Consider the following 16,174-nt stretch of genomic DNA (forward strand, 5'->3'; position numbering starts at 1 on the left):
CACCTATTTGTAAAAGGTGCACATGACATGGTGTCCAAAGTTCAGCAGTGCCAGAGGAGAACAAGAACAGAAGGGAAACAGCAACAGAAGTTACATGGAGAAGAAACAGCAAAAAAAAGGTTGCAGACCAAGAAAAACAAAACAAAACAGAGGTTGTAGGATCTCATCAAAATCCCTCTCTTCATTGCCCCAGAGAACTTCAGCTTAGATAAACCTTCACTATGCACAGACTAGAAGCAGCATTTTGCAAGATTTCAAATTGCTACAAAATTACATAAGGAAACGGATGATATACAAGTATGCCCTTTAATTTATGCTATGAGGAAGCAGGCAGAGCATAACTTTAAATCCTATGATTTTAATCAAGATAGCCGTGAAAGGGCTCTGGATAAGTCGAATGCATACTTTATACCTCAGAGAAATGTGGTTTATGAAAGTGCATGTTTTCACCAGAGAATTCAAGGACTAGGGGAAAATGTTGAATGATTTATTAGAGCTCTGCATGCCTTGGCTGAAAACTGTGATTTTGGAACAGCAAAATACGAAAATATCAGAGACAGGCTAGTAGTGACAGGTTTCAAGGTAGCAGCCGTGTTAGTCTGTATCCGCAAAAAGAACAGGATTACGTGTGGCACTTTAGAGACTAACAAATTTATTTGAGTAGCCCACGAAAGCTTACGCTCAAATAAATTTGTTAGTCTCTGAGGCTAGCAGTGGTTATTCGGTTAACAGATAGAAATCTTTCAGAGCAGCTACAATTAAAAACAGATTTCACCCTATGCATTGCTATTCAAAAAGAAAAGCAATCTGAGCTGATTAGACAGCAAAACCCAGAGCAACTTGTCAAACTTGAAAAACAAGGAACTAGCTTAGAAGCTGTTAATAAATGCAAGTAATTCCCATAAGACTGCTTAGGTGAGGAGACAGAACTCCCAGGCTAAGAAGGTTGAATTCCAAGCAATTACAAAAGCCTTACAGCCTAAATGCATTAGATGAAGACAAATTCATATCCCAAGAGATGAGGAATGTCCACCCAAAGGCTCAGGGTATAATAAATGCATAAAAAATTGACATTTTGCTGTTTGCTGCATCAAAGTAGTCAGGGAATTGATTCATATTACAGACAATCAAGAGCCATTGTTTCTGAGATCTATAATATGTAGGGCCCTGCCAGTTTCCCGGATGTTAAAAATGTGTCACAGACCATGAAATAAACCCTTCCCCATGAAATCCGATATCCCCCTTGCTGCTGAGCCATTACACAACTTGAATCTATTTCCCCGTGTTAAGTATTGTCACACCTTCTTGTCAAACTGTCTGAAATGGGCCATCATGATTATCATTACAAAAGTTTTTTTTTCTCCTGCTGATAATAGCTCATCTTAATTAATTAGCCTCTTACAGTTGGCAGGGCAACTCCCACCTTTTCATGTTCTATCTATCTCTCCATCTCCTTACTATATGTTCCATTCTATGCATCCGATGAAGTGGGCTGTAGCCCACGAAAGCTTATGCTCAAATAAATTTGTTAGTCTCTAATGTGCCACAAGTATTCCTGTACTTAAATGCTTAACTGTATTATACTGTTCAGACACAAGGTGGCACTGTGTGTAACGTAAGGTGTTTCAGCTAACATCAGCTATATCTGGCAGAGTATTAAAAGATCTAAGATGTACACAAGCAGCGAGCTTGAAGGGAAGCTCTGTAGCCAGTTAGTATCTACTACAGAAGCCTGACATGCTAGTAGGTGAAACCTAGGTGGCATAACAATAGCAGTGAAAGCCAGCTTAGGTGTGTTTACTCATGCAGTGCTGCAATCACCCCTCCAGATTGCAGTGTGGATGAACCTTTGTGTAGATAGCGCTTTCCATTGTTAAAGCACTGCACAAATAGTAGCTTAGTATTCCCCAGATAGTCTCCAGGCAGTACATAAATATATATTTATATAAGTACTATTTTACTCATAGGTGTAAGCACCAGGATGGAAGAGGTATGATTTTGTGTGGTACTAGGAGTTGCAGGACAAATTTATCAAGGGACCATAAAGGCTGAATACCAAGCTAAACTTAATGGCAATGAAATAGCCAATAGAACAAACATCAAAGGGCCATAGTCCCTGTCACCTGGGACGTTCAAATCTAGGTTGGACAGAGCAGTGGCAATGTGCTGTAGGGACCGTCCTGCACTGGGCCCAGGAGGAGGGGTTGGATGATGTCATAGGGTTCCCAGCCCTAGCTTCTGACTCTGTGCAAACTCTGCCCTTTGTTTTCAGGCTCCAGAAGATCCCTGGACCCTTTCTCTGAGGCCGTGTACGAGGAGATTGATTATAACCTGATAAGAAAGAAGCAGATGTTCAGTCGCTCAGGTCTGTGTGTCATTCCTAAGAGGGAGCAAATCTCCAATGCATTTCCCATCCTAATACTCTGACTCAGAGCTAAATCCCTGCAGCCTTCAGCCCTGTGCGTCCCGGATGGCTATGGGGGCTGGGTCTGTGGAGAGACCTGCCAATTACTGGACTCAAATGAATGAGTTTCCTCCCAAGCAAACTCTTCTAGCCCCATTCTGAGGACAGTCAGTCTCATCTGTACATCCTGCAACCTTGAAAGGTAACTAGCTATGGGTCAGAAACCTGTCTGTTTACACCATTTTGACTCAAAGTTAATCAACTGGGAAGATGCTGCTCTCAGTTTAGCACATTGTCAGTGTTAGGGGCTTATTGCTTCACCCTCCCACTTCCCTGGGCCTTCTCGCATGAACAGAGAGCAACAATACCTGAAGTCCGAAGGTGCAAACAATTCAATGTTTATTGGGGTGAACTTCCAGCAAGCGTGATTCCAGTTTCCTTCCTTAGTGTCCCCCTTCCCAGCTCTGACACCACAGAGCCTTGTCTGTGTCCCTGTTCCTGTTCCCAACCCCTGTTCCCATTTACCCCTTTAGCAAGACATAATTTTAATTCCCCCATCCCCGGTCCCTGTTCCCATTCCCCACCCCTCCTTCCTGATTGACTGCAGATTATATAGTAAAACCTGAGGTTTGCTTAGCTATACCTTAACCAATCATTTTACTGAAATTTAACTAACCAATCCTAACATATTGTAACATGGTTATTTAACCAATTATATTCCACCACCTTCATTGTTTTACACCCAACAAAATTAATTATACAGCAGACAAACAATTACAGAACCAGACAGAGACCATGCAAATAATCATACAAAACAATACAGAAGTGAGGATTTCACAACTACATCTATATAGACATAAGGGTTTTTCAGCTGTGTCTATTGATAAGTGAGTTTTTGCCAGATAGGATGCTATCTTCTAGGCTCTTCCGTTTCTCTGGAGATGATAGGAATAGCAGGACAGGATTGTATTCCTAATAGCCCAATAGCACCTTATTTCAATGTGACTAGTTTGGAATGTGAGGATGTGACCATACACCTCCCAGCTTATGGCTGCCTGACTACATCTTAGCTGAAGGCCTTAGCCTGTCACAGTAAGAAAAAGCCATTATAGACAGTGATTTTGATTCTTTTATACCTCTATAACTAGCTAAGTGATAAGAATACACCTACATTCTTAAAAGTATAGGCCTTTGCAGACAGGCCTGAATATCTATAGCCTAACACTCCACCCCTTTTTTTTTCTTTTTTTTGGGGGATCCTTCTGCCCAGGTATCCCTGGAAAAGCACAGGACATATGGCGACACATTTCCTGATACGGCCAGGCATCAAGTTGGAAGGTGTCGATATTCCATTTGTCCCACTGCCCCTTGTGTAGTACAGTGCCCTGCACCTTCTCTCGTACGGGCATACCACACCTATTCCAATTAGTGTTCCAGACTTTCCATTATATTGGACCTGAGAAAGTTGGGTCAGGGTTGTCCTGCACACTGTGGGGTGGGGTGGGCTTACTAAATTACTTATAGGTTCTCTCCATATGCAGCGAAACACAAGTACAGTTAACAATATACAATGCACAGCAGCACTGAGTCCTGACCACTGCAGTATGGTCCAACGTCCGAGCCACGACCAAAACACTGCCTCTTCTCCTTCGACGAGGTTAAGATCTTAATGTGTCCTGTTGCTGGCACCTGCAACAAGCTGCCCCTGCAAGTTTTACGTGCTTTTGTCCATATTATAAGTCCACTGAATGTCCACAGAGAAATGGGTTATTGTCCAAACCAACTTAACCGCTTGGTATGGAATCAGGCAGTATGCCCTGGTTCGATTATTCACAGCAATAAGATTTGCAGATCCATTTGTGCACCGAAGTCCAGATAGCAGCATGTAGATGTGTGTAGTTTGGTTGAGGCTGGTGTAATTTTGCCCCCAGTAATATGTACATTTCCAGCAAAACACCTCATACACAGCACACTCAGTTGTCCACCGCTTGCCATAGGCCATTGATCCTGCTCCTCCATAGGAGAGAGGCACAGCCAAATATCTTCTTTGGTTTATGCCATTTTAGACACCCTTCCATTGATTCCCAGTGAGCTCCTTCCCTTCTTATTATTCCCATAGGGCTTGTGGGGCCCATCTTTGTTGCTGTTTTATTTCCAGGCACCATAGTAGCCATTACACAGGTGTTGGCCTCCTAGCTGAGCATTTTGAATTCCCATACACATCTCCCTCTCCCCCCCCCAGGTCAGTCTTTTGAAGCCATCCCCTGTGTCATGCTAGCAACAAGACAAACACCACAAAACATAGATCTATGGTATTCTGGGTTATTCTTCCGCTGGCGCCAGCTTGCTTGTAGAGTGTCTGAAAAACAAAAGAAACAATTTCCACCCCCATGGTGGAGACAGATTATTGCTTAATAATAATACCAATTCCTTTTACAAATTTCCTTGCTAATTGCAGGAAAAACAGAAGAATTACCTCCAGGCTGTCCTTATTTTGTTCTATAGTCAGGCTAGTGAATTACTCCACTCACTGGTCATTTATGAAATTTATGAGATGATGTGCCTCAGTTTCCCCTCTTGTACAACAGACCAGATTTGCAATAGTTTCTCTGCTGTACCAAGCTTTACGTTTACTCTCAGGTAATAGCTGAGAGACAGCTTCAGATTTTTACTCTGTACACACACTCGTTAGGGTTAACCTGTTCCCTTTATTTTTCAGGCTTGACTTGTTTTTTCACCTTCCTTTTTCTGGAGGGCCATAATCTGAGTTCTAGTAACTTGTTTCCTGACCAGGTGTATTTTCAGGTTCTTTGTGCTGCAAAGGGCAGTTTCCCCCTTCCCCTGTCAGCTAGGTAATTTGCATCCACACAGAGTCTTTCTTGGCTTGCCTCTGGATCCAAAGATATCAGCAGCTCAGAGACTGTCTTAAAAGGGATACATTCCACTTCCACTAGAGTTCTCATTACTTTTCACTTTTATCTCCTGCTCCAAAACACTGCTCCAAAGATCTGAAAAAGAAAGCACAATCTACTATGGCTCCTTTTGGAGCCCTAACAGGATTTTAATTAAGTACCATATTTTGTTTGCATTTATTTTACCCCTTCTCCAATATATACTGCACATGTCCTGGGAAAGTTTAACCTCCATTATATTAGCCATATTAATTTTACACAAGGTGTGACTGCCCCCCCATGCCCAGAGTTTTCATGCACCCCCAAAGTGACAGTCCCATGTCCCAGAGCGACCCCAAGGCTCAGTGTTCCCATCATTGCTCCCCTTTTCCTTTTCTTATGAACACACAATTCTATATTGTCTAACATCCCTTGCACTGTGATTACTTTTGTTACACAACTGTACCCCGATTACACTCCCATCTTGTACAACCAGAGACAGCCAGGGGCAGTCAGGTTAAGTTCCAATAGAAACCCCTGACATTCCTTTAGTGATTTTGATTACATTACCCAATAATTAAATAATTTTGATTAGATTAATCCTCCACTTGCTGCCTGCAGCAGTCCCTTATAGACCATTTCTAGGGGAAAAGGGCCCATTTTCCCTCAAAATAGCTGTAAAGGCTTCTGGGGACAGAAGCATAGTGGTGATAGTGGCCACTCTACCTAACCCCCGGTATAATTTAATTACCAAGCTTCCATGCAATGTGACTGCACAGAGCTGCACATACAGTTACATTTATATAACTGGGTTCTATTATTAAACCAAAAACTTTTTTCTTGTAACATCACGACTGTTACCTTTAACACATTCACAACTGTTACCTGTACCATTTTCACAACTCCCAAATGTTTACTTTCCTTGAAACCATGTACTATCACTTTTTGCAACAGATATCTGTAATTTATAACTTACTTTTTTAAAATCACTTACTCCTACATTTAGTTCTTTAAGGTAGTGCACTTTGTCTTTAACAACTTAGCCACCAAGTACAATTATTGTCACACAGCTGCCTTAACCTGTGCTATTTTTACCTTGAGATTGTTCAAAAGGCAGTAAAACATTTGTCTCCGTGGTTGCCCATGGATCTTTTACTCCAAATATTCCAGTGGAATACAGCAGACCTCTGTCATCCTTTGTCCCAAACAAAACAGAAAACAAACAAACAAACCCAAAAACATTTCACATAAGTATTCAAAGTACCCTCCATTAAAACTTCAGAAAAACAAAAGTGTGGAAAGGCAGGGGGAGAATAAGGGGAAGAGGTGGAAAGAAACCAATTAAGCCTGTTAGGTCTGTTTAAAGTACAGACTACCAGCAACAAAATAAGTAAACTGAGGGAAAGGAGGAGGAAAGGAAGAAAAGGATATAGTTAGCTCTGAACCAAGAGTAGGCTCCCCAGCTTGAAACAGCTGGGAACCCTTACCCCCAGGTTCTCATCCTGGCTCTGAGAGAAGACGGAGTTGTTACCTGCTCCTGCAAACCCTGCCGTTTTCCACATTGAAACCTTTTCTTTTTCCCTTCACTTGCCCAGGACCAAGTCCTAGCTCCTGTCTCTAAAGGTGGTCTGTTAACTGTGCCTCTGACTCTTAACTCTGTTGTGCCAAATCATCTTTAACTACCCTAACTAATTTACAAAACTTCAGCAGCCCCTGCTGAAACAGCACCAAACTTGAAAGATTACTGGCAGCTTCCCATACTGCTGCCCTTACTTCAAACCTCTCACAAGTGGACTGAACTGCCTCCTTTCCCTGGAAGGCATCCAGTCCCCATGTGCAGGGACCTTCTTCCACTACCCATGTATCAGAGGAGGGTGGGTTCCTCAGCCACCCCCCCATTCCTCTGGGTCCCCTAACACTTCCTCCATTTCCTTTTTAATCTCATCCCAGGCTCACCCCTGCCCCTGGTATGGGCCCTGGTTCTTCCTTATCCATTTATCCAAAAAATCCTTTACCCTGGCTTGCCAGAACCCACAACTACCATCACGAGAGTTCACTATACCCCCTCCAAGCAGCTGCACGGACTGTTGGGGAGGGGGACTTACAGGCTGCCACTCACCTATCTCATGCGATGCATCCGAGTCACGGCACCAATATGTTAGGGAGCTTATTCCTTCACCCTCTCACTTCCCTGGTCCTTCTCGCATGAACCGAGAGAAACAATACTCGAAGTCCAAAGGCACAAACAATTCGATGTTTATTGGGGTGAACTCCCAGCAGGCATGATTTCCGTTTCCTTCCTTAGTGTTCCCCTTCCCAGCTTTGACACTACAAAGCCTTGTTTGTATCCCTGTTTCTGTTCCCAGCCCCTGTTCTCATTTCTCCCTTTAGCAAAACATGATCCCAATTCCCCCATCCACAGTCCCTGTTCCCATTCTCCCCCCCGCTTCCTGATTGACTGCAGACTATATAGTGAAAGCTGAGTTTTGCTTAGCTATACCTTAACCAATCATTTTACTGAAATTTAACTAACCAATCCTAACATATTATAACATGGTTATTTAACCAATTATATTCCACCACCGTCATTGGTTTACACCCAACAAAATTAATTATACAGGAGACAGAAACAATCACAGAACCAGACAGAGACCATGCAAATAAACACACAAAACAATACAGAAGTGAGGATTTCACAGCTACATCTATGTAGACATAAGGATTTTCCAGCTGTGTCTATTGATAAGTGATTTCTTGCCAGATAGGATGCTATCAAACTAAGTTTCCTTTTACTTCTTCTAGGCTCTTCTCTTTCTCTGGAGGTGATAGAAATATCAGAGCAGGATTGTATTCCTAACAGCCCAATAGCACCTTATTTCAATGTGACCAGTTTGGAATGTGAAGATGTGACTGTCATAAACAGATAGCTAAGGGTTAATGTCTCTTTCACCTGAAGCACCTGACCAGAGGACCAATCAGGAAACCAGATTTTTTCAACTTTGGGTGGAGGGAAGTTTGTGTCTAAGTCTTTGTGTCTGTCTGCCTGCTTTCTCTGAGCTTTGGAGAATTAGTTCTACTTTCTAGTCTTCTGTTTCTAAGTGTAAGGACAAAGAGATCAGATAGTAAGTTCTATGGTTTCTTTTCTTTGGTATTTGCATGAATATAAGTGCTGGAGTGCTTTGATTTGTATTCTTTTTGAATAAGGCTGTTTATTCAATATTCTTTTAAGCAATTGACCCTGTGTTGTATCATCTAATACAGAGAGAACATTTGTATGTATTTTTCTTTCTTTTTATATAAAGCTTTCTTTTAAGACCTGTTGGAGTTTTTCTTTACTTCAGGGAAATTGAGTCTGTACTCACCAGGGAATTGGTGGGAGGAAGAAATCAGGGGAGATCTGTGTGTTGGATTGCTAGCCTGATTTTGCATTCCCTCTGGGGGAATAGGAAAGTACTTTTGTTTCCAGGATTGGGAACAGAGAGGGAGATTCACTCTGTTTGGATTCACAGAGCTTGTGTCTGTGTATCTCTCCAGGAGCACCTGGAGGGGGGAAGGGAAAAAGGATTATCTCCCTTTGTTGTGAGACTCAAGGGATTTGGGTCTTGGGGTCCCCAGGGAAGGTTTTTCAGGGGGACCAGAGTGCCCCAAAACACTCTAATTTTTTGGGTGGTGGCAGCAAGTACCAGGTCCAAGCTGGTAACTAAGCTTGGAGGTTTTCATGCTAACCCCCATATTTTGGACGCTAAGGTCCAAATCTGGGACTAAGGTTATGTCAGTGACCATAAACTTCCCAGCTTATGGCCGCCAACTACATCTTAGCTGAAGGCCTTAGCCTGTCACAGTAAGAGAAGGCCATTACTGTCAGTGATTTTGATTCTTTCTTTTATACCTCTATAACTAACTAAGTGATAAGAATACACCTAAATTCTTAAAGTATAGGCCTTTGCAGACAGGCCTGAATATCTATATCCTAATAGTCAGGCTCTCTGAGCATAGTCAGTGCATCTCCTTGAGGCTACCTCTGAGATCCATATTCTTCTATTTACTAATGGCGGGAGTAGATGATAAGCTTTGACTCTGGGAGGGACATGGTCTACTCTGGGAGCAAGGCAGGGGAGGGGAAGTATCTTGCTTAACAAAGCGGGAGTCATGTCCATGGCTGAGGAGGTCTGGACCTTCCAAAGACCAGCAGTCTCAGCCATGATTTTCTGCTGGACCAGGCCATGAAGTATCTACATTCAGGAGAAGGAGAAAAACATTCCTCCCTAAACAGTTTCTTACAGCCTGAGTGTTAATGAAAACAGGCTCCCCAGTTAATGAGAAGGATTCAGATTAAACCCACAGCACTCAAGGATACCATGTTAAAGGGCTCACTCAGTCCTTCCCTTACCTCATGAGGTCAATATGGTTGTTCCCAGCATCTTCCCAGTCTGTTTTTATCCACTTCAAAGTCACTTTTACCACAAAAAAATGGCTATTTCTCTTGGAAAGTCAGCTTCAGTTGCTGTGAATTCAGCATCTTCTCTACAAGGAGCAAAATACCAAGATCGTAAATCCTGCTCCAAGACCTGGAAGCATTGTCCATCAGCCAGTTTTGCTGTCACTGTAATAACATCCCATTTACATCTCTCCAATCTCCTTTACAGATGATTCAGTGGCGAAGCTGCAGTATTACACCGGGGATAGTGAGGGGGAAAATGATCCTGCATCAGAACAAGGTAACAAGGAAGGAGGGTGAATACAAAGACAGACACCCACATCTAGGTGGGGAATTTAATTTCCACTTCAAAGATTTATGTCCAAACTCTTAATGGAAAGGTATGATCAAATCCTGACCCTTTCTCTGCATGGCTCATGGTGCCCTCCCCCAGGGTAGAAACTGCAGAGAATAGGACACAGAAATATTCACTTGACATGTAAGAATCTGAATTTAACAGCTGGCACCTATCCAGTAGCGGATTAACAAATTTGCCACCCCTAGGCCCTCAAAAAATTGCTGCCTACCCCCTCCCCCCCCAGCTCACCTCTGCTCCCCCATGGTAAGCCTGGTAGGGAGGGGGGAGACAGGGAGCTGTGGTGTGCTTGGGGGATGGCAGCGGTGGGGTGGAGGTGAGCTGGGGTGGGGAGCGGTTCCTGGCCCCCCCCGGGTTACTCCCCACGTCCGCCGGCCCCAGCTCACCTCTGCATTGCCTCCTCCAAGTGCGCCACTACTCACTTCTCCCTCCTTCCCAGGACTTTCGCGCAGCAAGCTTGGGGGGGCGGGGGGAGAAGGGCAGCACAGCCGCCTGGGGGAGGAGGCGGGCAGAGAATTTGGGGAAGGGGCGGAGTTGGGGAGGGGTCACGAGCAAATTTTCCGCCCCTGCAATATGCCATCCTAGGCCTAGGCCTTGTTGGCCTAGGCAATAATATGCCACTGCACCTATCACTAAACAGTCCCTGATCTGTGTCCCATGATCTTAGACCCCTGACTCTCCAGCATGAGCATGTAGCCCAAGTCAAAATCTACCCCTTTTAAAGTAAGAGACTTACTCCTGAGGGAATTCTGCACCAAAAAGTTAAAAATTCTGCATACAATATTTTAAAATTCTGCAAAATTCTGCATATTTTGTCAAAATAACACAATATAATCACACCATTATTTGCTGACAAGTATTTTGAAATAAATTACCAAAATAATTGAAAATGGTGTGACTATACTGTTATTGTGTTACTGTGTTATTTTGAGAAATAAATACGAACTTTGCACAATTTAATTTAATTTTTGTTTTTTTGGTGAATAATTCCCTCAAGAGTACCAGATTTCTGTGTGGCGCAATCTGGGTGCAGGAAGCTTGGTGGGGGTTCTCAGTGTGATCTGGGTGCACAGAGGCTCGGTGTGAGATTATGAGTGTAGGGGAAATGAGACTCTGCAAGGGAGCCCCAATGAAGATGTTTAGGGCTCAGCAAAATGGGGGTCTGGGTGATGGGGGAGTGGGGCTTGGTGGGTGGGGGCTCCAGGTGCAACTGGTTGGGCCTCAGTGGGATGAGGGTCCAGGTGTGGATAGGATAAGAAGCAATGAGCTCTCAATGCAGGGGATGAGGCTCGGAGTGGGTGGGGATTTGGCTGCAGAGGGGGGCTCTGTGGGGGATTCTGTGTGAAGTCTGTGTGAGGGGGACTCCTGATGCAGGGGGTGAGATTTGAGAGGGTGTGGAATTGGTTTTAGAGGCTTGGTTGGAGGGGGGGTTCTGTTACAGGGTTTCCTGATGCAGGAGGGACTCTGGAGGGCGTTGTGGTTGCAGGGAGGGTCACTGTACAGGGAGCTGTTCCCCCTGTCCTCCCATTCCCCCCATCTGTTCATCTCCCCCACCCCACCAAGCTTCATTTCCTGCATTTAGACCCCCCACACCAATCCCCACACCCCACCATGGTGCAGAGTTTTCTGTAGCCAGGGGAAGTTTCCAGGGGTTGATCTGACCCAGCTCCAGCTGCTCCATGTAGGGGAGAGGGAGGTGGAACTCCATATCTGTCCTCCTCCTCTCCCCACCATCCAGCTCTGACTAACATCCCTGGTCTGCAGTGGAATCCTCAGACACCCCCCACAACTGATTTACCTCTCCCTGGACTCTTCTGGGGAGAAGTGAATGAACACTGGTGCAGTTTCTCATTGCTTTTCCACAGAAACCATTTTCTGCAGAAAGTAAAGAGAATCTCAGGGGAGCTATTTTTCTGCACTCTCGCAGGAGCACAGAATTCACCCAGGAGTAGAGACTTTAAAACATGTCTGTATTGAGTTCAGTTTTATTCACAGCTGTTGTGTCTGGTGTGTCAGCTTTTATCTTCCAATATGTCCAGGGTTAGTGCCTCACCAGCTCAGATCTTGATCCCGTTGAAGGGCATGACAATGTTGCTGTTGTATACAGTGAGACAGGGCTGGGCCCTTGTTATTTATGAGGAGCTAAAGGTGGCAAAATTCCTGTTTCATACACTGTCCATGACTTTGAACCTGGCTCAACCCATTACTTCTCCTACAAACTCCATGATAAACAGCCCAAACTCCAAGGCAACAGGCCTTTAATGGGAAAACTAAAAACCTACTGGGGAAATGAGTATGTTCAGAAGATGCTGAGTGTGCTGTTTGCTGTTCCAGAAGGATCTTTCCTTGGTGGTTCTCAGTTGGATTACAATAATGTGGAGGAACCTGAATCAAGCGACATCCCCCAGACTCCAGATGGTCAAGGTGAGCAGTATCAGAGGGGTAGCTGTTTTAGTCTGCATCTGTAAAAGCAGCAAAGAGTCTTATGGCACCTTATAGACTAACAGACGTATTGGAGCATGAGCTTTTGTGGGTGAATACCCACTTCATCGGATGCATGTGAGCAGTGAATCCATCTCCTGAAAACATTACTCCATGGTTACTGCTGCTCCACCCCCCTTCATTTTCTAGTCTGCTCTCTGATCCTGAGCTTAGGGCTCGGAAGAATTAACCAGGCTAGTCTGGTTGGAGCCATAGATGGGCATTCCACAATTAACAGCACCCCTCAAATAACACAAGCATGTAGGGGCAAAATTTGAAAGTCCGAGGCTCAAAATGAGATTAAACTAACTAGAGACATAAAGGGTAACAAGAAAACATTCTAAAATTACATTAGAAGCAAGAGGAAGACCAAGGACAGGGTAGCTCGTTACTCAATGGGTGGGGGGAGAGGCAGAAAATGCGGAAATGGCTGAAATGCTAAATTACATTTTTGTTTCAGTTCTCACCAAAAAGTTTCGTTGCAAATGAACATCTAACATAGTAAATGCCAGTGAAAATGAGGTAGCATGACAGGCTAAAATAGGGAACAAGTTAAAAGTTACTTAGACAAGTTAGATGTCTTCCAGTTGCCAGGGCTTGATGAAATAGTCCCTTGCACTCTTAACTCTATGCAGTCTGGCAGGATAATATCAAACAGGTAAACTGAGGTGTATATTACATTCATAAGAAATAATATACATAAATCCCTCATTCTTTACACCTGACACATAGTTTATTTCTCTATTCAGAGGTCCCTGCCTGGTCTGGAGGTGCCCCATGGGACGGTTATGATGATGCCAGAGAAGTTTCTAACACTGAAGATGACCCTGTTTCTGGACTGAGTGCCCAGGAAGTCATTGTGGACCATGGGGACAGAGACAGGAACAGAGATGATCAGACTGGTGAGTGAGGAAATGCGAAGTTGCCAATTGTCACAATTTTTTCATTAGTCCCATGATATTTGTTTTTCTAAAAGTTTCAGTTTCTGGATTTTAACCTAGAGCCTCAGAAACCACAAAACAAAACTGAGAAATGCACCAAAAATTGTTTAAATCTCATTATTTGTAGGCCAAACTCAAGATATTTGAGGCCTGACCCCTCATTTCTGAACACTTGAGGTTGGCAATGCTGGAAAGGTCTGTGTTTCCTGGTGATTGATCCACAGGAACAGTCTCCAGTTGGGAATGTGGGTTATGCAGCAAGGAAGTGACCTTGGCCAAAGCAATGGCTGAAAAGAGTCTCCTTTCCCGGTCTTTGTGAGCCGACACATTTTAGATTGGAACTCCAAATGGGATTGTTGGGCCTGTGTATTGGGACATCTTTTGTTAGCAACTCACCTGGAAGAGCCTTTACTGGCCACTAGAGGTCACTGTCAGTGCACTGCAATACAGTCATTGGTAAACTGTTAGATGTATGCCCACCCTGACCTTTACTAAGCAGAGTTAAATGGACTTAAACCAAGAAAGCGAAGATTTCCTAGATAAGGTCCTTGATCCTACAAACACTAGATCTCATCTGTCACTACTCACATGAATGGTCTCACTGACTTTAGTGGGACTGTCCAAATCAGCAAAGTTATATGTGACCATTGGCAGGATCAGGGCCAAAGTTCCTTTCACTAAACCAGGTGTCAGTGCTCTGAATGGTAATGGGAAGAGCAGGACCCTGCTGTGGGGTTGGTTACTGGCTCAGCTTCAGGTTTAAGATCACTCTCTTTTATATGTAAATGTCCCTTTTAGGATAGAATCAGGCCTGGGCCCAGAGATGAAATGTGCATTTCTTTGGTCTTAATGGCAAACAAGCATTGTGTGGGCAGGTGAGATCTAGGAGGTCCAGGCATGTCCCACAGGCTAGGGCCCCCACCCTACTCTGGTCACCAGGTCTCTGCTGACATGTGGTCCTTTAGGGACTATACCAGCGGTTAGGAGTTACAGCAGCTCCCAGCGGCCTATCAGGGAGCTGTCTGCTCACTGCCATCCCCACACTTCTCCTGCACCAGGGAGGTCTCAACACAGAGAGAATTTGCTCCCACATGTTTTCTTTGAAGAACAGAAAGAGATAATGGATTAAACATGTCAGAGGCCCACTCAGGGAAACTCTGGGCGGGGGCTGATTCACAGCCCATACTGTATGTTGCCCATCCATTATGTGAGTGCACATGGGTAGAGAATGGATACATTGACTGTAATGTGACCTCCTTGCTATTTTCAGGCTGGAGTCTGCACTCGCTAAGAAGTGAACGGGCGTCTGGGGCTCAGAGTGACGTCCTGTCCCCACCTCCTCATGACCAGGGTTATGATGATGTTGATGATGGCATCTCTGGGACATGAATATCAGAACGGCTGGGTTCAGATCCTGTGAGGATGTAGATGCTGTATGGTTAGACTCTTCCTGTCCCAAATGTTCATTCACCCATGGGGGTATCAGAGAAAATCCCTGACTGGGAACTACTTGAATCAGCTTTTTTTTTATTGCAGTTTGTTTAGATGCAAGAAATGTAAGTGTGATTGAGACAGGGGTTGTGATTGTCCCCTGTAACTTCCCATTGATCAGACAGTCTGGAACTTCCCTGCTTTTGTGTTCCTAACATTTCTTCATTGCTTTTCTTTTTCGCTTTTTCTTATGAAACCCTTTTTGAAGATCTGTTCCAGGGCTGATGTTTCTCTCTTGAAGTCTGTTGGGTGGCTCCATGGGGACCAACAGAGAGAGAGATGAAGACTGAATCACCAAAAAGTAATAATGTTAAAATGTCACTTCTCTGGTATCACCGGCTCCAGCATGGGGCACTGCACTGAGAGTGAATGTTCTATCAGAGATGTGGTAACAGTGTTAAACCCAGAAACAAAATATTCCTAACACCAGAGAAGGACCTAACCACCAATCCAGACTTTCCTCTGAAATCCAGGAGGATAAATGGGAGGTTATTTACAGGTATCTTAATACGCTCATGCACATACATAATTAGTGAAAAGAGGCTCCTAACCTCTTCTCTGCCCTACAAATTCTGATACTACACCCATCACTGTGGCACTGTGGCACCAGAGCATTTTAAAGATGTGCATTAAGTGACATAATTTTTCTTCCATCACATGTGGTTCGTTCTCCATCCTTCTCCCTGGAGAAAGTGCATATGGATTCTTATGGAGAGTTATTTGTGGTTTTATTGTAAGCTCATAGCAGGTCATACATTAGTGAAGGCAGGTTTTAGGAGGTCATTTTCAAGTGAAACAGAAAGAGGGTTCAGGTGATTTGTGATCCTGTGGGAGTTGGGTCTAGAGCAGGGGTCGGCAACCCTTCAGAAGTGGTGAGCCAAGTCTTCATTTAGTCACTCTAATTTAAGGTTTCACATGCCAGTAATACATTTTAACATTTTTAGAAGGCCTCTTTCTATAAGTCTACAATATATAACTAAATTATTGTTGTATGTAAAGTAAATAAGGTTTTTAAAATGTTTAAGATGCTTCATTTAAAATTAAATTAAAATGCAGAGCCCCCTGGACCAGTGGCCAGGACCCGGGCAGCGAGAGTGCCACTGAAAATCAGCTCATGTGCCGCCTTCAGCACGTGTGCCATAGGTTGCCTACCCCTGGTCTAGAGTCTTGAAT

At 44.0% G+C, this 16,174-nt stretch overlaps 1 protein-coding gene across 1 annotated transcript in view; it reads left to right on the forward strand.

The window, feature by feature from the left end:
* The window catches only part of LOC127042980 (scavenger receptor cysteine-rich type 1 protein M130-like), a 54,996-nt gene extending 39,784 nt beyond the window's left edge, over nucleotides 1–15,212 (forward strand). Inside the window, exons 13-17 of the mRNA XM_050936602.1 lie at nucleotides 2,273–2,365; nucleotides 9,942–10,013; nucleotides 12,423–12,512; nucleotides 13,319–13,471; nucleotides 14,781–15,212. Coding sequence (XP_050792559.1) covers nucleotides 2,273–2,365; nucleotides 9,942–10,013; nucleotides 12,423–12,512; nucleotides 13,319–13,471; nucleotides 14,781–14,899 — 527 coding nt within the window. The 3' untranslated portion in view covers nucleotides 14,900–15,212. The remainder of the gene's footprint in view (nucleotides 1–2,272; nucleotides 2,366–9,941; nucleotides 10,014–12,422; nucleotides 12,513–13,318; nucleotides 13,472–14,780) is intronic.
* The last annotated feature ends 962 nt before the right edge of the window (nucleotides 15,213–16,174 follow it).

Source organism: Gopherus flavomarginatus, chromosome 1 (assembly GCF_025201925.1).
Source record: "Gopherus flavomarginatus isolate rGopFla2 chromosome 1, rGopFla2.mat.asm, whole genome shotgun sequence".
Taxonomy (NCBI): domain Eukaryota; kingdom Metazoa; phylum Chordata; order Testudines; family Testudinidae; genus Gopherus; species Gopherus flavomarginatus.